This window comes from Natrix helvetica (genome assembly GCF_964273705.1).
Source record: "Natrix helvetica genome assembly, chromosome: 2".
Lineage (NCBI taxonomy): Eukaryota > Metazoa > Chordata > Lepidosauria > Squamata > Natricidae > Natrix > Natrix helvetica.
The window spans coordinates 294984573-295004725 of NC_138552.1; the positions used below are offsets into that span (position 1 = coordinate 294984573).

The window sequence follows — 20153 nt, forward strand, 5'->3', positions numbered from 1 at the left end:
TTCCCTTAACGACTGTCAAACGGGGCGAAACACACTTAGCCATTGTCTTGCTTAGCGACAGAAATTTTGGGCTCAGTTTTGGTCGTACGTCGAGGAGTATCTGTATATTATTTACAGTATACACTTTGCAGAGTGTATTTTGGATCCTTCCCCTTTCCTTGGACATCTGCAAGGAGGGAGGGAAAACTTTTCTTCCTGTTTGCTTCCCGAAATAATTTTCTTGCAGGCTTCGGTCCAAAAAATGCAAACAGGGACTAAAATTAGTTTGAAGGAAGACGAGAATGGCGCCTGGTTTTGAGAGAGGCGCCTGGTTTCCTAATTTTATTTAAAAAAATCATCTTTCTTTTCCCCCTATTTTTAAAAAGTACAGCTTGTTTTCGACTTAACAGCAGTTAATTTAGTGATTGTTCAAAGTTACGATACTGAAAAAAGTGATATAGGGTCGTTTTTCACACTTACGACCGTTGTAACATCGCCGTGTCCTTTTTTGCGACCTTCTGACAAGCAAAATCCATGGGGAAGACAGATTCATTTCACAACTGTTTTGCTAATTTAACAACTGCAGTGGTTCACTTAATGCTTGTGGTAAGAAAGGTCGTAAAATGGGTCAAAACTCACTTAGCTACTGTCTTGGTTGGCCACATTCATTTAACAACCGTGTGACTAACTTAACAACTGGAGGGATTCACTTAACAACTGTGGCAAGAAAGGTCCTGCAATGGGGCTGAACTCACTTAGCAACAGTTTTTCTTAGCCAGATTCATTTAACAACCGTGTGACTAACTTAACAACTGGAGTGATTCACTTAACAACTGTGGCAAGAAAGGTCCCACAATGGGGCTGAACTCACTTAGCAACAGTTTTTCTTAGCCAGATTCATTTAACAACCGTGTGACTAACTTAACAACTGGAGTGATTCACTTAACAACTGTGGCAAGAAAGGTCCTGCAATGGGGCTGAACTCACTTAGCAACAGTTTTTCTTAGCCAGATTCATTTAATAGCCGTGTGACTAACTTAACAAGTGGCGTAATTCACTTAACAACTGTGGCAAGAAAGGACGTAAAATAGGACAACATTCAGTTAATAAATGCTTCACTTAGCAACAAAAATATTAAGCTCGCTTGGGGTCCTAAATTAAGGAATAAGTGTACTTTGAATTAAGTTTTTTAACCGTTCAAAGTTAGAACAGCATTGTAAAAATGTACTTGGTACCGGTCCTCGCACTTATGACGCTTGCATTATCCCCACAATCCCAAGGCACATGGTAACCGGTTCACGTTTATAATGGTGGCAGTATCCCAGGATCGCCATTGATGATTTCCCCAAGTCAATGGCGAAGCCAGATTTGCTTAACAACAGCCGGCTTTTCTTCCTAGTGGCTGTGATTCACTTAACAACCGTGACAAAAAAACGGTTGTAAAATCAAAGACTCGCTTAGCAATGGAAGGCCTCAACTGTGGTCGTAGGTCGAGAACTGCGTACAATTCATGTTTGGAACTTAGGAAAATTTCCCCCAAATTTAGGAAAATTAGGCGTTTTGGAAAAAATTGTTCCGTTGTTCTGAAAAAGATTTGGAAAAAAACACGAATAAGGGATTTTTTTTTCCTGTAAAGGTTGCGGCACGCTCGGTTTATTTTAGCCGATGGGACAGATGTGCAGGCTGCGGCCTCTTCTGAACTAATCCCACTCCAGATGTGTCTGGGGCGCTGACCAGCCAGCACATCTGGAGCTGCGTCTCCCAAGCAGCTGGCCTTTTACTGGTGAACCGCACCGAATAACAACTGGGTGTGCTCTTTTGTGTAAGGACGGTGCCAGAGGTGAGTTGGTCATCTTCTGGGGACTGAAGAAGTGGGCCACGATAGTCCAAGTAGAACTAATTCTAATTTTAATCTCGTGCCAGCTGCTTCCAATTCAGGCGCCATGATCTCATCTTAAGGCCTGGTGTTTGTTTGTTTATTTGTATCTCGCTTTTATTGTTTTTATGAATAACTCAAGAGGGCCAATATATCAGGCACTTCTTCTTCTTCCTCCTATTTTCCTCACAACAGCCCTGTGAGGTGGTTTGGGCAGAGAGAGAGGGACTGGGCCGAAGTCACCCAGCTGGCTTTTATGCTTAAATTGGGATTAGAACTCCCGGTCTCCTGGTGAATGGCCCAAAATCACCCATCCAGCTTTCACACCTAAGGCGGGACTAGAACTCACAGACTCCTGGTGATTGGCCCAAAGTCACCCAGCCAGCTTTCACACTTAAGGTGGGACTAGAACTCCCAGTTGCCTGGTGATTGGCCCAAAGTCACCCAGCTGGCTTTCATGCCTAAGGCAGGACTAGAACTCCCAGTTGCCTGGTGATTGGCCCAAAGTCACCCAGTTGACTTTCATGCTTAAGGTGGGACTAGAACTCACCATCTCCTGGTGATTGGCGAAAGTTACCCAGCCAACTTTCAAGCCTAAAGTGGGACTAGAACTCCCAGCCGCCTGGTGATTGGCCCAAAGTCACGCAGCCGACTTTCAAGCCTAAGGCGGGACTAGAACTCCCAGCCGCCTGGTGATTGGCCCAAAGTCACCCAGCCGACTTTCAAGCCTAAGGTGGGACTAGAACTCCCAGCCTCCTGGTGATTGGCCCAAAGTTACCCAACCGACTTTCAAGCCTAAGGCGGGACTAGAACTCCCAGCCGCCTGGTGATTGGCCCAAAGTCACCCAGTTGACTTTCAAGCCTAAGGCGGGACAAAATTTGAATTTTGATCGCACAATCATGGGGATGCTGAAACAATCGTATATGTGGTCAACGGTCCTAAGTCGTTGTTTTTTTTCAGCGCCGTCGTAGCCTCGAACACTCACTCCACGAACGGTTGTATGTCGAAGACTGCCGGTATCCAATTTTCTCTTTTTTTTAAACGCTGGTGCGGTGGATACGCTCCTTTGCTGGATGACCTTGGCAGAGGAGCTGGCGAGCCAATAAAACCGTGCAGAGCCTTCTGCCTTCCGAGAGGGATATAAAAACCGTAATTACTTTTGGGAATGAATTATGAGTCGCGGGAAGTGTGGGGAGGGAGGGGGGGCTTCCTTCTCCCTTCCCCCCCCTCCGCTTCTGTTTTGGTTTTATTGCATTATCCAGAGGTAGCTTTGCAAAGAGAGTTAGCAGATGGCTGGCGGTGGCTGGGCGTTTAATAGCTTGAAATATGCCGCCGCCCCCACCCTCCCCCCGTCGGGGAGTCTCGGTGCTGCCGTGCTGGGTGCGGATTCTGCTTCCCCGCGGAAACTGCTTTCTCCCAGGGAGCTTGGTTTGACTTTATGGCGGGGCAGGAAGAAGGTGTGTTTGTCTGTGTGGAAAGCAGGGCTGGGGCTGGGAAAACAGCAATCGGGATTCAGACAAGCAGAGATAGACACCGAGGTTAAGGTTAAAGCCGCCAAGCAAGCAGTAAACAACCCCAAGAGAAGAGATGAGTAGTCGTTCCTGCTTGAGCTGTGGGGTCCTTGATGCTCTCTGAGCTTGGGTGGTTTTCTTGCAGACGTTTCATAACCCAGCTAGGTAATGTCATCAGGGCTGGAATGAAAGGGAGGTGCAAGGAGGAGGAGGAAGAGGAGGAGGGGAAAGAGAAGGAGGAGGAAGAGGAGGAGGAGGAAGAGGAGAAGGAGGAGGAGGAGGAAGAGGAGGAGGGGAAAGAGGAGGAGGAAGAGGAAGAAGAGGAGGAGGAGGAAGAGGAGGAGGGGAAAGAGGAGGAGGAGGAGGAGAAGGAGGAGGAGGAAGAGGAGAAGGAGGAGGAGGAGGAGGAGGAAGATGACGCCAGTCAAATCCTTGTTGCTCTCTGAGCTTGGTGATTTTCTTGCAGACGTTTCATGACCCAACTAGGTAACGTCATCAGGGCTGGAATGGAGGGGAGGTTGCAGGGAGAAGGAAGAGAAGGAGGAAGAGGAGGAGAACTGTGAGGTCCTTGATGCCCTCTGAGGAGGAAGAAGGAGGAGGAGGAGGAAGAGGAGGAGGGGAAAGAGGAGGAAGAGGAGGAGGGGAAAGAGGAGGAGGGGAAAGAGGAGGAGAAGGAGAAGGAGGAAGAGGAGAAGGAGGAGGAGAAGGAGGAGGAGAAGGAGGAGGAGGGAAAAGAGGAGGAGGAAGAGGAAGAAGAGGAGGAGGAAGAGAAGGAGGAAAAAGAGGAGGAGGAAGAGGAGGAGGAAAAAGAGGAGGAGGAGGAGGAAGGGGAGGAGGAAAAAGAGGAGGAGGAGGAGGAGGAGAAGGAGGAGGAAGATGGCGCCAGTCAAATCCTTGTTGCTCTCTGAGCTTGGTGATTTTCTTGCAGACGTTTCATGACCCAACTAGGTAACGTCATCAGTGCTGGGAGGGAGTGGGGTTTTCTTAAAAATTATTCAAAACCAGCGGAACTCTCCGGTTCCAGGGGAAAAAAATGTGGTGAACTTTGGGCCAGTTCCAAATATTTTCTATGAATTCAGCCTCCTCGAAGCAACCCAACCGATTCAGGCGTCTTCAGAGATGGCACTTGATGATGTTTCCTAGTTGGGTCATAAAACGTCTGCAAGAAAATCACCAAGCTCAGACAGCGCCCAGGAGCCCGCAGCCTTACAACAGCTTGCAATTCTCTCTCTCTCTCTCTCTGCATCTATTCTTCAAAAGCAGGAATTGCCTCTTCAAAACAAAAGAAGCATTTTCACTCCAGCAGTGACGGATGGTGGATGACAGCGAGTCCCATTTCTTCTTCTTCTCTTTTTGCAGAATAAATGGATTATTATTATTATTTTTTGTTTCTTGCCCGGCAACGCACACCATAGAGCGTAGTTGCTAAGAATGGGCGCCTTCCCCAACCTGGTGCCCACTGAAAGCTTTCAGTGTAACAGCTGCAGATCTCTAGCCAACAGAGCTGAAGTGCGTTTCTGTGGTTTTCTTTTTTTACTTCTTAAACGTATTTCGAGAGCTGCCCCTCTCACCAGTGTGACTCGGGATGGCTTGCAAGGAAAAGAAAAGCAACCCCTAAAAAGAGTCAGGTTCTACATTTAGGCAACAAAAACGGAATGCACAGGTACAGTATAGGTGGTACCTTGCTCAACAGTAGTAACTGTGAAAGGGATCTGGGAGTCCTAGTGGACAACCATTTAAATAGGAGCCAGCCGTGTGCAGCAGCTGCCAAAAAAGCCAACACAGTTCTAGGCTGCATCAACAGAGGGAGAGAATCAAGATCACGTGAAGTGTTGATGCCGCTTTATAAGGCCTTGGTGAGGCCACACTTGGAATACTGCATTCAGTTCTGGTCACCACGATGTAGAAAAGATGTGGAGACTCTGGAAAGAGTGCAGAGAAGAGCAACAAAGAGGATTAGGGGACTGGAGACTAAAACATATGAAGAACGGTTGCAGGAACTGGGTAGGTCTAGCTTAAGAGAAAGAAGGACTAGGGGAGACAGGATAGCAGTCTTCCAATATCTCAGGGGTTGCCCCAAAGAAGAGGGAGTCAAGCTATTCTCCAAGGCACCTGAGGGCAGAACAAGAAACAATGGGTGGAAACTAATCAAGGAGAGAAGCAACTTAGAACTGAGGAGAAATTTCCTGACAGTGAGAACAATTAATCAGTGGAACAGAAGTTGCCTCTAGAAGTTGTGAATGCCCCAACACTGGAAGTCTTTAAGAAGATGTTGGAGAGCCATCTGTCTGAAACGGTATAGGGTTTCCTGCCTAGGCAGGGGATTGGACTAGAAGACCTCCAAGGTCCCTTCCAACTCTACTATTTTATAGAATAGAATAGAATGGAAAATAAAATAGAATAGAATAATTAAATAGAATAATTGAATAGAATAAGAATAGAACAGAATAGTAGCATAGAATAAATATGGAATAGAAGATAGAAAATATAATAACAATAATAAAATAGAATAAAATAGTGGAACAGAAGTTGCCTCCAGAAGTTGTGAATGCCCCAACACTGGAAGTCTTTAAGAAGATGTTGGATAGCCATTTGTCTGAAACGGTATAGGGTTTCCTGCCTAGGCAGGGGGTTGGACTAGAAGACCTCCAAGTTCCCTTCCAACTCTGCTATTGTATTGTATTATATTACAGCGGTCCATTTAAGGATTGTTGGAAGTTGCAACCGCACTGGAAAAAAAGGTGACATTTGCGGGATACTGCGACCGTCATAAATATGAGTCAGTTGCCAAGCATCTAAATTTTCGTCACCTGACTGCAAATCCCATAAGTGTGAAAAGCTGTTATAAGTCACATTTCTCAGTGCCGTGGTAACTTCAAACCACCCCTAAACAAACGGGGGTACAGGACGACCTCACCGCGGTTGTTAAATGATAGATGTATTGGTAAATAAAGGAATTAAAAGCCGAGCAAGGAAGATTACAGGTAATCCTCGACTTACGACCACAACGGAGCCCAAAATTTCTGTTGCTGAGCAAGACAGTCGTTAAGTGAGCTTTTTGCCTCATTCTACGACCTTTCTTAGCCACAGTGGTTAAGTGAATCCCCGCTGTTATTAAGTTAGCAATGGAGGTTGTTAAGTCAATCAGGTTCCCCCCCCCCCCCCATTGACTTGGCCTGTTAGGCGGTCGTAAAAGGGGATCACGTAACCTCGGGACACTGCAAGCTTATGAATTTCGTACCCTGTGATGTGTGAAATCAGTTACCAAGGTGGTCAAATTTTGATCACGTGATCAACGGTTGTAAGTATGGAAAAACGTGGCCGGGGGGTCACTTTTTTCAGGGGACAGTTGTCACTTTGGAGCAGTCACTAAACAGACCATTGTAAGACGAGGACTATCTGTATGTCTCGGCAGCAGCTTGGGCAACAATTAAGGAAGCTGTTTTGTGTGCGGGACAGATCATTGTCAAAACATGGTCACTAAACGAGTGGCTGTAAGTCAAGGACTCCGTCTCTCCTACCTGCTTGGAAAGAAATAATCTGAAAAGAATAAGGAAAGAAATAATGGTTTGGAGAAGGGAAGGGAGCCCAGGTGTTCCTGCTCCCCCTCCTCCCCCAGCCTGGCCCTGTTTGGCAATTCGCATTCTCAACCATGGTTTCTTTCAAGGATGCGCTCCGGAAACTTTGTTTTTATCATCGTTGCTGGAGGCCATTAGCTAAAAAGGCATCTGGGAGCTTTTTCACAGCTGGAACTGGATTTGCTGGTTGGGTGGGATATTAATTGAGCTGTTTTGCTGCCAAGATGCTGGGAAGATTTCAGTTTCTGGTTTGGCAGCTGGCTGAGAGCAGCTTTTCCCAGCCCCAGGATGCTTTAAGAGGGGAGGGCTTCCACTCCCAGAATCCCCCAGCCAGGATGCTTTAAGAGGGATGGACTTCCACTCCCAGAATTCCCCAGCCAGGATGCTTTAAGAGGGGAGGGCTTCCACTCCCAGAATCCCCCAGCCAGGATGCTTTAAGAGGGATGGACTTCCACTCCCAGAATTCCCCAGCCAGGATGCTTTAAGAGGGGAGGGCTTCCACTCCCAGAATCCCCCAGCCAGGATGCTTTAAGAGGGGAGGACTTCCACTCCCAGAATCCCCCAGCCAAGATGCTTTAAGAGGGGAGGGCTTCCACTCCCAGAATCCCCCAGCCAGGATGCTTTAAGAGGGATGGACTTCCACTCCCAGAATTCCCCAGCCAGGATGCTTTAAGAGGGGAGGGCTTCCACTCCCAGAATCCCCCAGCCAGCATGCTTTAAGAGGGATGGACTTCCACTCCCAGAATCCCCCAGCCAGCATGCTTTAAGATGGGAGGGCTTCCACTCCCAGAATCCCCCAGCCAGGATGCTTTAAGAGGGATGGACTTCCACTCCCAGAATTCCCCAGCCAGGATGCTTTAAGTGGGGAGGGCTTCCACTCCCAGAATCCCCCAGCCAGCATGCTTTACGAGGGATGGACTTCCACTCCCAGAATCCCCCAGCCAGCATGCTTTAAGAGGGGAGGGCTTCCACTCCCAGAATCCCCCAGCCAGGATGCTTTAAGAGGGGAGGACTTCCACTCCCAGAATCCCCCAGCCAAGATGCTTTAAGAGGGGAGGGCTTCCACTCCCAGAATCCCCCAGCCAGGATGCTTTAAGAGGGGAGGGCTTCCACTCCCAGAATCCCCCAGCCAGGATGCTTTAAGAGGGGAGGGCTTCCACTCCCAGAATCCCCCAGCCAAGATGCTTTAAGAGGGGAGGGCTTCCACTCCCAGAATCCCCCAGCCAGGATGCTTTAAGAGGGATGGACTTCCACTCCCAGAATTCCCCAGCCAGGATGCTTTAAGAGGGGAGGGCTTCCACTCCCAGAATCCCCCAGCCAGCATGCTTTAAGAGGGATGGACTTCCACTCCCAGAATCCCCCAGCCAGCATGCTTTAAGAGGGGAGGGCTTCCACTCCCAGAATCCCCCAGCCAGGATGCTTTAAGAGGGGAGGACTTCCACTCCCAGAATCCCCCAGCCAAGATGCTTTAAGAGGGGAGGGCTTCCACTCCCAGAATCCCTCAGCCAAGATGCTTTAAGAGGGGAGGACTTCCACTCCCAGAATTCCCCAGCCAGGATGCTTTAAGAGGGGAGGGCTTCCACTCCCAGAATCCCTCAGCCAGGATGCTTTAAGAGGGATGGACTTCCACTCCCAGAATTCCCCAGCCAGGATGCTTTAAGAGGGGAGGGCTTCCACTCCCAGAATCCCCCAGCCAGCATGCTTTAAGAGGGATGGACTTCCACTCCCAGAATCCCCCAGCCAGCATGCTTTAAGAGGGGAGGGCTTCCACTCCCAGAATCCCCCAGCCAGGATGCTTTAAGAGGGGAGGACTTCCACTCCCAGAATCCCCCAGCCAAGATGCTTTAAGAGGGGAGGACTTCCACTCCCAGAATTCCCTAGTTAGCATGCTTTAAGAGGGGTGGGCTTCCACTCCCAGAATCCCCTAGTTAGCATGCTTTAAGATGGGGGGGACTTCATCTCCCAGAATTCCCCAGTCAACTGCTTTAAGAGGGGAAGGCTTCCATTACCAGAATTCCCCAGCCAGCAGGCTTTAAGATGGGGTGGACGTCTACTCCCAGAATCCCCCCAGCCGGCATGGTTTAAGAGGGGTGGACTTCCACTCCCAGAATCCCCCCAGCCGGCATGGTTTAAGAGGGGTGGACTTCCACTCCCAGAATCCCCCCAGCTGGCATGGTTTAAGAGGGGTGGACTTCCACTCCCAGAATTCCCTAGTTAGCACAGAGTCTTCGAACTCCATCATGCTGCCAATCTCTCTAAAGGACAGTGGGCCTCTCCTGAAAGACATAAAAATGCACCCAGAATGTCTTGCTATTTTATTATTTTGATTTTATTTTATTGTATTTGATTTTTTATTTGATTTTATTGTGTGTGTATAATTTTATTTTTATATTGTTACTTTATATTTTATTTCATTTTATTTATTTTTCATTTATTTTATTTTGTTTTTTATTTTATTCTTTTATTTCATGTTGTTGTTGTTGTTGTTGTTATTATTATTATTATTATTATTTTGCACATTTCTGAACCGCCTTTCTCCCACATAGAGGGACTCTGCGCGGTGTACATTAAAACCTCAAAATATAAAAACAGCCTATAGAAAAATGGAAATGTTGGAATTAAATCTTCAAAATGAAAATCTTTAAAACGAGACAAGAGACGGTTTTTCCTTAGGCTTTTGTTTTCCTTTCTAATGAACATTATTTGAAAGCATGCTTATATAGCTATGCATCCATATTACACACACAGGTTTTTTTTCCCTTCTGTCAAAGCACCTGGTCTGCCCAAATATGGGAGGGAGCATACTGCTTCCCTTTTGCCTTTCAGCCCCACTCCAGGAGCCTTCCAGGCCGTCCCTTACCCGACAAACCATTTTGTGTTACATTTTTGCTGATAAAGAAATGAAGGGAGACTAGTATAGATCTTTTTCAAGCTATTTAGCTCTCATCAGCTAGCCATACCCTTCACTGGGATTCGAACTTGGACTGTTTTTACATATTAGGCAGTTGTATTAACCTCTAAGCCACAAGCTCTCCTCCCTTTATCAGCTGAGCCAGGGGAGTGATTAAGCTAAATAGCTTGAAATAGATCTATACTAGTCTCCCTTCATTTCTTCATCAGCAAATCTCCCTCTCTCTCTCACACACACACACACACACACACACACACACACACACACACACACTAGCCCCTGTGCATAGAATGTGGTTAGCAGGAACCATATGGACATCAGCTGCACAATAAAAACACAATAAAGCCCCCATCTAGATTTAAGAATGGTGACAATGAAATCCAGTAACCATTATCATAAATCAGAATTCTTTTCACCCCCTGCCCTATCCGTCTTTTGAGCAGATTGACGCTGGCAGGTTCGATTGTAGGTTATTTTGCAAAATATTTTTTTAAAACATTTTGTTTTTATTTTTAAACAAACAAACACAGACAAACCTAAAACATAAAACCATCTTCCAGTTTCGTACGGTGTGTCGATTGGTTACAAAACTTTTGTACATCCTCGCCATAGTCTTCACTTACAATTTATACAGAATCTCGTATTATCAATCTGATATATATGTATACAATTATTATCATTGTTCATCATTTATTTGACTATAACTATTATTACTTCATTTTATGCAAAATATTCTACTTTAAATACATTCAAATTAATTTTTAACATTTCATTACATCATCCTATATCCATCCGATAGTAGTGCAATCTTTTACCTCTTGCCATTTGTGGTATTTGTATTCTAGTTGCTTTTTTAGTAAATCTTGTATGGACATCCCTTGGCTGCTTATATTTCACAGCGTATCTTGTAAAGGCTAGAAACTCCTCATCCGTTCATTCCGTCACCTTCCCTTTGGCAGGTTTGATTGTAGGTTATTTTGCAGAATATTTTTAAGGCACTGCTTATTGTTTTTATTGCACAGGGGGTCCTCGACTTACAATACAATACAATACAATAGTAGAGCTGGAAGGGACCTTGGAGGTCTTCTAGTCCAACCCCCTGCCTAAGCAGGAAACCCTATACCGTTTCAGATAAATGGCTATCCAGCATCTTCTTAAAGACTTCCAGTGTTGGGGCATTCACAACTTCTGGAGGCAACTTCAGTTGCACTGATTAATTGTTCTGTCAGGAAGTTTCTCCTCAGTTCTAAGTGGCTTCTCTCCTTGATTAGTTTCCACCCATTGCTTCTTCTTCTACCCTCAGGTGCCTTGGAGAATAGCTTGACTCCCTCTTCTTTGTGGCAACCCCTGAGATATTGGAACAATGCTATCATGTCTCCCCTAGTCCTTCTTTCTCTTAAGCTAAACATACCCAGTTCCTGCAACCGTTCTTCATATGTTTTAGTTACAACCATTCATTTCCTTGTGAGACGTTTCATGACCCATCTAGGTAATGTCATCAATACTAGAAGGGGAGAGGAGGAGGAGAATTGTGGGGTCCTTGGTGTTCTCTGAGCTTGGCTGTTTTCTTGCAGACATTTTACGACCCAGCTAGGTAACATCATCAATACTAGAAAAGAGAAGGAGGAGGAGGAGGAGAATTGTGGGATTCTTGGTGCTCTCTGAGATTGGTTGTTTTCTTGCAGACGTTTCATGACCCAACTAGATAACATCATCAGTGCTAGAAGGGGGGAGGAAGGAGGAGGAGAATTGTGGGATCCTTTGGTTGTTTTCTTGTAGACATTTCACGACCCAACTAGGTAACATCATCAATACTAGAAAGGAGGAGGAGGAGAATTGTGGGATGCTTGGTGCTCTCTGAGATTGGTTGTTTTCTTGCAGACGTTTCATGACCCAACTAGATAACATCAACAAAGCTAAAAGTGGGGGGGGGGGAGGAAGAGGAGAATTGTGGGGTCCTTTGGTTATTTTCTCGTAGACATTGCATGACCCAACTAGGTAACATCAGCAGGGCACCAAAGTCCCAAAGTTAACCCCCTACAATTGCATAAAAATCCTGACATTTCAACTTGAGACCACAAGGCATCGAAATAAACTCTGCGCCCCTTTCTGTGGCATTCAGAGTTTTCGATGTTAACCTAGGTTGGGCAATGGAACATCTGTAAGGAGACTGTCACGCTCAGAGAGCACCAAGGACCCCTCCCCTCCCCCCCACCCCCCCACCCCTCAGATCTCATTCAGCTCTGATAAAAGGCCGTCTCCTGCAGAGAGCGAGCGGAATAATGCAGAATTGTTCTGGTACGGATTTATTAATTTCCTTTTGCAAAGGGAGAGCAGGCAGAAGGAACAGATTGCAGTCAATTGTTGCTAAGTGGCTGTGTTTGAGCTCGAGAGGGACTCCCCCGACGGCCAAAAAGACGCGCGAGAGAGGGCGCGAGGCAGCCGTTGACCTTCAGCTCGATAGCCAGGTCCTGTGGGAAGGAGCGGGGGCAGGAAAGGAAGACCCTCCAGGCCGGATTGGGCCATCTGGGTCACATACATACCCACAATCTACAGGCAAGCAAGCTCTCAGCGGGGTTTTTACAAAGAGAGAAAAAAGAAAGAGAAAGAAAAGAAAAGAGGGAAGGAAGGAAGGAAGGAAGGAAGGAAGGAAGGAAGGAAGGAAAGTTGGCAACTGGAAGAGGGGTGGACTTCAGTGCTCTGACCCAGGCTTCCTTAAAAAGCAAGAAGCAGAGTCTGGGTCCCGGAAAGACCCCTTTTATTTACACGACTGTGAATTCCTTTCATTCACAGTCAGCCAGGCTTAGCAAACAGTCTTTCCGAGGAATGTTTATCCACACGAACCTTATCTCGCTTGGAGAGCTTCCAGATAACGAGTTTCCAAACGCCGGGCAAGGCAAAACTTGGCACAGAGTCTCTTAAAGTCGCAAACAGAACTTTCCACTCTTGAAACGACCGAAGGAACAAATTGTTTCCTGCAAAAGCCCCCTCCCCATTTGACCTAGTTATCTGCGGGATCGCATCCTACCCCACACATCCCTGCGACCAATCCGCTCTCACAGAGAGGGACTCCTCCGGGTACCATCCGCTAAGCAATGCGGGCGGGCGGTGCCCAGGAGTAGGGCCTTCTCTGTGACGGGCCCAACCCTCTGGAACGACCTCCCCCCCGATATTAGAACTACTGTTGATCTCCGCTCCTTCCGTAAGAAACTCAAGACCCACTTGTTCCAATTAGCTGGCCTGGCCCAATCGCAATGATAGGTATAAGTACAATTTAATCCTGACCTTCCTGGATTGCATTTTAAATTTTTGGGGGTATTTTAATTTTTTAAATTGGTTTTAACTATTAGTTAGTTTATGGTACTGTACAGACTGTGTGCTAAAGCTGTTTTGTCTGGGGCTTTGTGTTTTGTTTTGTTGTCATATATATATTTATTGTCTGTACACCGCCCCGAGTCCCTTTGGGGAGAGGGGGCGGTTTATAAATTTAATAAACTAAACTAAACTAAAACTAGCTCCTCTTCTGTTTCCTATGGGAGGGGCCAATCACCTCCAAGGTGTGTCTCTACTCCCACGTGGACCCTGCTTTCTTAGTTGTTCTTGTCTTCTGGCAGCTCTGCGCATGCGCACACTGGGAACAGGCTCCAGCTGTTCCTCTGCCTCACTGCTGTCTAGCTCCCTCTCTGCCTCTGACGCGGAGCCCTCATCTGAGTTTTCCTCACCCCCCCAGGACTGGCCCATGTTCCTCCCCAACCCTCCTCACTGTTCGACTCAGCTGCCAGCTCCACTGACCGCCGGCGGGCCACAACATTCAATTCCCAGAATCCCCCAGCCAGCAGGCTTTAAGAGGGGTGGGCTTCCACTCTCAGAATTCTCCAGCCAGCAATGCTTTAAGAGGGGTGGGCTTCAATTTCTGTCAATTCACTTTTTCTGAACTTCCAACATGAGAATTAAATCCTGAATAAGACAAGGTCTTAGTTGAATCTTTCAAAGTTTATTTATGCTTAAGGCGTCCGCAGAAAAATCATTTGCATTTTTATATACCACTAAATCAGTCCATGGGGGGGAGGCGGGTGTTGCATGTGTGGGGTGCATGTGGGGTGGGTCATGCACACAGGTGTGGGGGGAAGGGGAGCACAGGAGGGGTTGCATGTGCATGCGGAGATGGGGTTCGCGCATGCATTGGATTATGGGTGTGTGCCAGAGGTGGGTTCCTGCCAGTTCTAAGCTCTTCTATAGAAGAGGTTCCACAAATCTACCGTGTCGTTTAGAATCGGTTCCACCTCCCCCCGCCCATCCACACATCATCAAGATGAAGAGCGGGAGGAGGAATTCTGGGAGTTGAAGTCCACAAGTCTTAAAGCTATCAAGTTTGAACACCCCTGGTTTTTTTTTCTAAAGGGTTAGGGGTGCAAGGGTCTTGTAACTTGACAACTTTAAGACTTGCACTCTTCAATGCCAGAGTTCTTGAGCCAACATGACTGGAGGAGGAATTCTGGGAGTTGAAGTCCACAAGTCTTAAAGCTATCAAGTTTGAACACCCCTGGGGTTTTTTTTCTAAAGGGTTAGGGGTGTAAGGGTCTTGTAACTTGACAGCATTAAGACTTGCGTGCTTCAAATGCCAAGAGTTCCTGAGCCAACATTTTGGTTGCTAAGCAAGAGCGTTGTTAAGTGTATTTCACCCTTTTTACAAGTTGGCCCTGCCCACCCAGTCACATGGCCGGCAAGCCACTCCCACAAAGCAGGCCACACCTACAGAAGAGGTTCTAAAAAATTTTGAAACCCACCACTAGTGTGTGCGCACATGCTTTCAGCACATGACGACAAAAAGGTTAACCATCACTGACCTAGGAACTTCATAGAAGCAGTCGTATACTGGCGATTTTAAAGAAGACTTTGGACAACCATTTGCCACCAGTCTGGGGAATTCTGGGAGGGGTTGAAGTCCACCCATCTTCAAGTTGCCAAGGTTGAGAAACACTTCTAGAGGTCCTCCTGCTTGAGCAGGGCGTTGGACTAGACCAGGGGCGTCAAACTCTATTTCATTGAGGGCCGCATCGGGGTTGTGCTTCACTCGGGGGGTGGCCAGCTCGATGTCACTCGTGTCAGGGGCGCCTGTGGTGCATTGGTGGGATTCATATAATTTAACAACCGGTTCTCTGCCCTAATGACCAGCTGGGTAGGCAGTGGTGGTGGTCATGTGACTGGGTGGGTGTGGCCAACTCAATGTCACTCACGCTTCGCCTTAGCTGTTACAATGTCATCAGGGTTAACCGGAGAGGCAGTTTCTGTAAGCAGGGCAATCAAGATGAGGCTAGAAACAACACCAGAATGTTTCCTTCCTGCCTTCCTTACAGGATTAGCCCTGGAAAGTGGAAAAAAACAAAAGGAGATTTCTTCCAACAACTGGTCCTCCCGAATAGGTGCGAACTGGCTGAATCCCACCACTGCTGTGGTGGCCCGAGCGCTCAGCCAGCGAAAACAGGCTCCCGAGCTCCGTTTCCGCCTCCGATGGCCTCCTGCAAGCCTTTGCCAGCCCTCCCAAGCGCCGCTTTTGCTTGCAGAGGTGCCATGGGCCAGTCCTTCGCTGTTTCCAGGGCAGCCCCACGAGCCTGATCTAAGCACCCGGTGGTCCGGATACGGCCTGTGGGCCTTGAGTTTGACACCCCCGTACTAGACGACCTCCACGATGCCTTCCAACTCTGTTTTTCTGTTATTCTTTCAGTTGCTAGGCGTTATGACATCACCAAAGGAGGCAGTTACTTCTTGGTTGCTAAGAGACCCAGGCATTGTTGGGTTAACCCAACAGCAGGACAATGGATTTGTCCTTTGGGGCTACTGATGGAGCTGGGCTCCTAAGACGTTAAGCTTTGGATGGTTGCTGGAGAACTTTTGTTCCCAAACCTCTCGCTCTTCTGCTTCCTCTTTTGGTGAGAAGTCCTCCTTCTCTCCTCCTTCTCCTGCCCCCTTCCTTTCCTCTGGAGCTGCACCGTACTCCTCTGAAGTGGGAAACCCAAGAGTTGGAGGATTGACGTGGTAGATCCAAACTCCACCATGAATAAGAAGGAAGAGGTCAAGAGAAGAAAACCCAGAGGAAAAGAAGAACTGGAAGAATTGAAGAAAGAAGTGACTCTTGACGATCACAAATTGTCTCTTCAAGAACTCAGTCGTAAGTATGAGGTGGATCTCTCCAAGGGACTAACCAGGGCGCAGGCGGCCCAGATCTTGGAAAAGAACGGCCCCAATGCCCTCACTCCCCCACGAACCAAGCCGGAGTGGATCAAATTTTGCAAGCAACTCTTTGGCGGGCTTTCCATCCTCCTGTGGATCGGCGCGATTCTTTGCTTTACGGTGTACTTGGTGCAAAACCTTATGGGCTTGAGAGTACAGAACGACAACCTCTACCTGGGCTCTGTGCTCTCCGGCGTCGTTATCGTGACTGGGTGTTTCTCTTACTTCCAGGAAGCCAAAAGCTCCAAAATCATGGAATCCTTCAAGCACATGGTCCCACAGCAAGCTCTGGTGATCCGGGACGGCGAAAAGATGCAGATCAACGCTGAACTTGTCGTCGTGGGAGATCTGGTGGAGGTCAAAGGGGGAGATCGGATTCCTGCGGACTTAAGGATCATCTCGGCCACTGGTTGCAAAGTCGACAATTCCTCTCTGACTGGTGAATCAGAACCCCAGAGTCGTACGGTTGAGTTTACCAACGAGAACCCGCTGGAGACCCAAAACCTGGGTTTCTTCTCCACAAATTGTGTCGAAGGCACAGCACGGGGCATTGTCATCCTGACAGGGGATTACACAGTGATGGGTCGTATTGCCTCGCTAGCTTCCGGCTTGAGCGAACGCCGCACGCCGATTGCCCGGGAGATTGCGCATTTTATCCACATCATCACCAGCGTCGCCGTTTTCCTAGGATTGTCATTCTTCATGTTGGCCTTAATTCTCGGCTACGATTGGCTGGAAGCCGTCATCTTCCTGATCGGTATCATCGTGGCGAATGTCCCGGAAGGTCTGCTGGCCACCGTCACCGTCTGCCTGACCCTTACCTCCCAACGCATGGCACGGAAAAACTGCCTGGTGAAAAACCTCGAAGCCGTCGAGACCCTGGGGTCCACCTCCACAATCTGCTCGGACAAAACCGGAACGCTGACTCAGAACCGCATGACCGTCGCCCACCTGTGGTTTGACAATGAGATCTATGAAGCCAACATCACCGAGATTTACGCCGGGGCCATCTTCAACACGCGCTCACCCACATGGCTGGCCCTGGCACACATTGCGGGATTGTGCAACAGGGCGGACTTCAAAGTGGACCAGGAGAACATCCCCATTGCTAAGAAGGAGACCACTGGAGATGCTTCCGAGTCAGCCCTCCTTAAATGTATCGAGCTATCCTGGGGGTCCGTCAAAGAGATGCGCGAGAGGAACCCCAAAGTAGCCGAGATCCCCTTCAACTCCACCAACAAATACCAGCTCTCCATCCACGAAGCTGCAGATAAGTCCAAAGGCCATCTCTTGGTGATGAAGGGAGCTCCAGAGCGGATCTTGGAATGCTGCTCCACTATCCTGTTGCAAGGAAAGGAAGTGATCCTGGAGAAGAACATGCAGGAAGCTTTTCTGAACACCTACAATTATCTCGGGGGTTTAGGCGAGAGGGTCCTCGGATTTTGCCACTGCTACCTCCCCGACAAACAGTTTCCACGCGGCTTTATGTTCGACATAGACAAGGTGAACTTCCCCACCACCAAGCTGTGCTTCGTGGGGCTCATCTCCATGATCGACCCGCCTCGCGCTGCCGTGCCGGATGCCGTTGGGAAATGCCGCAGCGCTGGGATTAAAGTGATCATGGTCACTGGCGACCACCCGATCACCGCCAAGGCGATTGCCAAGGGGGTGGGGATCATTTCTGAGGGCAGCGAGACAGTCGAAGACATTGCAGCCCGGCTGGGGATCCCGGTCAGCCAAGTCGATCGCCGGGAAGCTCAGGCCTGCGTCGTTCATGGTTCCGAACTTAAGGACATGACCTCCGAACAACTGGACAAGATCCTTTCAAGTCATTCTGAAATTGTCTTTGCTCGCACATCCCCACAGCAGAAGCTGATCATCGTAGAAGGGTGTCAGAGGCAGGGCTCCATTGTCGCTGTGACCGGAGACGGTGTGAATGACTCTCCAGCCCTCAAGAAAGCTGACATTGGCATTGCCATGGGCATCACGGGCTCCGATGTGTCCAAGCAGGCGGCCGACATGATCCTCCTGGACGACAACTTTGCCTCCATTGTGACGGGCGTGGAAGAAGGCCGCCTGATCTTCGACAACCTGAAGAAGTCCATCGCCTACACGTTGACCAGCAACATTCCGGAGATCTCTCCTTTCCTTCTCTTCATGGTCTTCAACATCCCGCTGCCCCTGGGCACCATCACCATTTTGTGCATTGACCTGGGAACTGACATGGTGCCTGCCATCTCCCTGGCCTACGAGAAAGCCGAGAGCGACATCATGAAGAGGAAGCCACGGAACGCCAAGACGGACAAGCTGGTGAACGAGCGCCTGATCAGCATGGCATACGGGCAGATCGGTATGATGCAAGCCCTTGCTGGGTTCTTCACCTACTTCGTCATCATGGCCGAGAACGGGTTCCTGCCATTCACCTTGCCTGGGATCCGCCTGGCCTGGGACGACCACACTGTAAATGACCTAGAAGACAGTTACGGCCAGCAGTGGACGTACCAGCAGCGGAAAGTGGTGGAGTACACCTGTCACACCGCCTTCTTCATCAGCATCGTGATTGTCCAGTGGGCGGACCTCATCATCTGCAAGACCAGGAAGCTGTCCCTTTTCCAACAGGGCATGCGGAACGAGATTATGGTCTTCGGCCTGATTGAAGAAACCACCTTGGCGGCGTTCCTCTCCTACTGCCCAGGGATGGAGGTGGCTCTACGCATGTACCCGCTCCGAGTGACGTGGTGGCTGTGCGCCCTCCCCTTCTCGGTGCTCATTTTTGTCTACGATGAAATCCGCAAGTTTCTCCTGCGGCGTTATCCGGGGGGTTGGGTTGAGCGGGAAACTTACTACTGAGCTGGTCACGCCAATTATGCGTCTCTTTTGGGATGAAATCTTCCTGAGGAGTTTTGTTTCTGTTTTCTGCAAAACAACCCTGCCTTGGATGCCACTTGCCCCAAACATTGATTTAAAACCAAAAGACGCGCTACGCACTTCGAAATAAACATGCATACGATGCTCAGAAGTGATAATAAAAATTTAACACTGCAATCCAGAAAAACGAGCTGAGATAATTATTTTATTCGTATCCGAGACGCCGTGTGGCTCAGTGGCTAAGATGCTGAGCTTGTCGATCAGGAAGGTCGGCAGTTCGGCAGTTCGAATCCCTAGCGCCACGTAACGGAGTGAGTTGGGGACCCCTGATCTCCATCCCCCAAACACCCTAGATGTTAAGTTGCACAAACACAACCTAGGATGTCTTGACAACCGGGTCAAGAAAGGTCATAAAATGGGGGGGGGGGGACTCACATAATGTCTCGCTTAGTAGTGTGGCTCACCAGCAGCCAGCAGAGCTGGCAGCAGATTCAGACAGTGAGGAGGGTTGGGGAGGAACCTGGGCCAGTCCTGGAGTCTGGGGAAGGCTCTTGTGACGGCTCCGTGTCGGAGGCAGAGAGGGGGCCAGGGCCGTATGCCAGTTATCAGCTGCCTTCGGAGTCAGACATCAGTGAGGCAGAAGAACAGCTGGAGCCTGTTCCAGTGATGAAATGCAAAAATTTGTACTACCGGTTCTGTGGGCGTGGCTTGGTGGGCGTGGCAGGGGAAGGATACTGCAAAATCCCCATTCCCTCCCCAGTCTGGGGCCAGCCAGAGGTGGCATTTGCCGGTTATCTGAACTACTCAAAATTTCTGTTACCGGTTCTCCAGAACTTGCTGGATTTCACCCCTGGCCTGTTCCCGGTGTGCGCATGCGCAGAGTTGCCAGACGAAGGGAACAGCTAAAGAACAAGTGTTGACTTGGAAGTAAGGCCACAGGTGGATGATGAATGGACCCTCCCAGAGGGAATAAAAGAGGAGTGAAAGGGGAGTGGAGCTTGCAGGAGACACTTAGTTCATTCCTGCATTCTTGCGGCGTTTGAAAGATATCAGCCTGGCCGCTCTCCAAGCCTGAGAAAGGTCGGTAATTGTGAACTCTCTTGAAAGAGGGTGGGAGAGGAAAGGCTTTGCTGGAGAGGAATTCACTGTAATTAAATAAAAGGGGTTTATCGGGACGAGGACTCGGCTTCGTGCTGCT

At 48.7% G+C, this 20153-nt stretch overlaps 2 protein-coding genes across 2 annotated transcripts in view; both read left to right on the forward strand.

The window, feature by feature from the left end:
- The window catches only part of LHFPL7 (LHFPL tetraspan subfamily member 7), a 78486-nt gene that overhangs the window by 36557 nt on the left and 21776 nt on the right, over nt 1-20153 (forward strand). The gene's annotated exons all lie outside the window — the stretch shown is intronic.
- LOC309388344 (sodium/potassium-transporting ATPase subunit alpha-2-like) lies at nt 15911-18937 on the forward strand (the record flags this gene model as incomplete). Its single annotated transcript, XM_081945572.1, has 1 exon — nt 15911-18937. The coding sequence occupies one exon, from the start codon at nt 15911-15913 to the stop codon at nt 18935-18937; it is 3027 nt and encodes a 1008-aa protein (XP_081801698.1).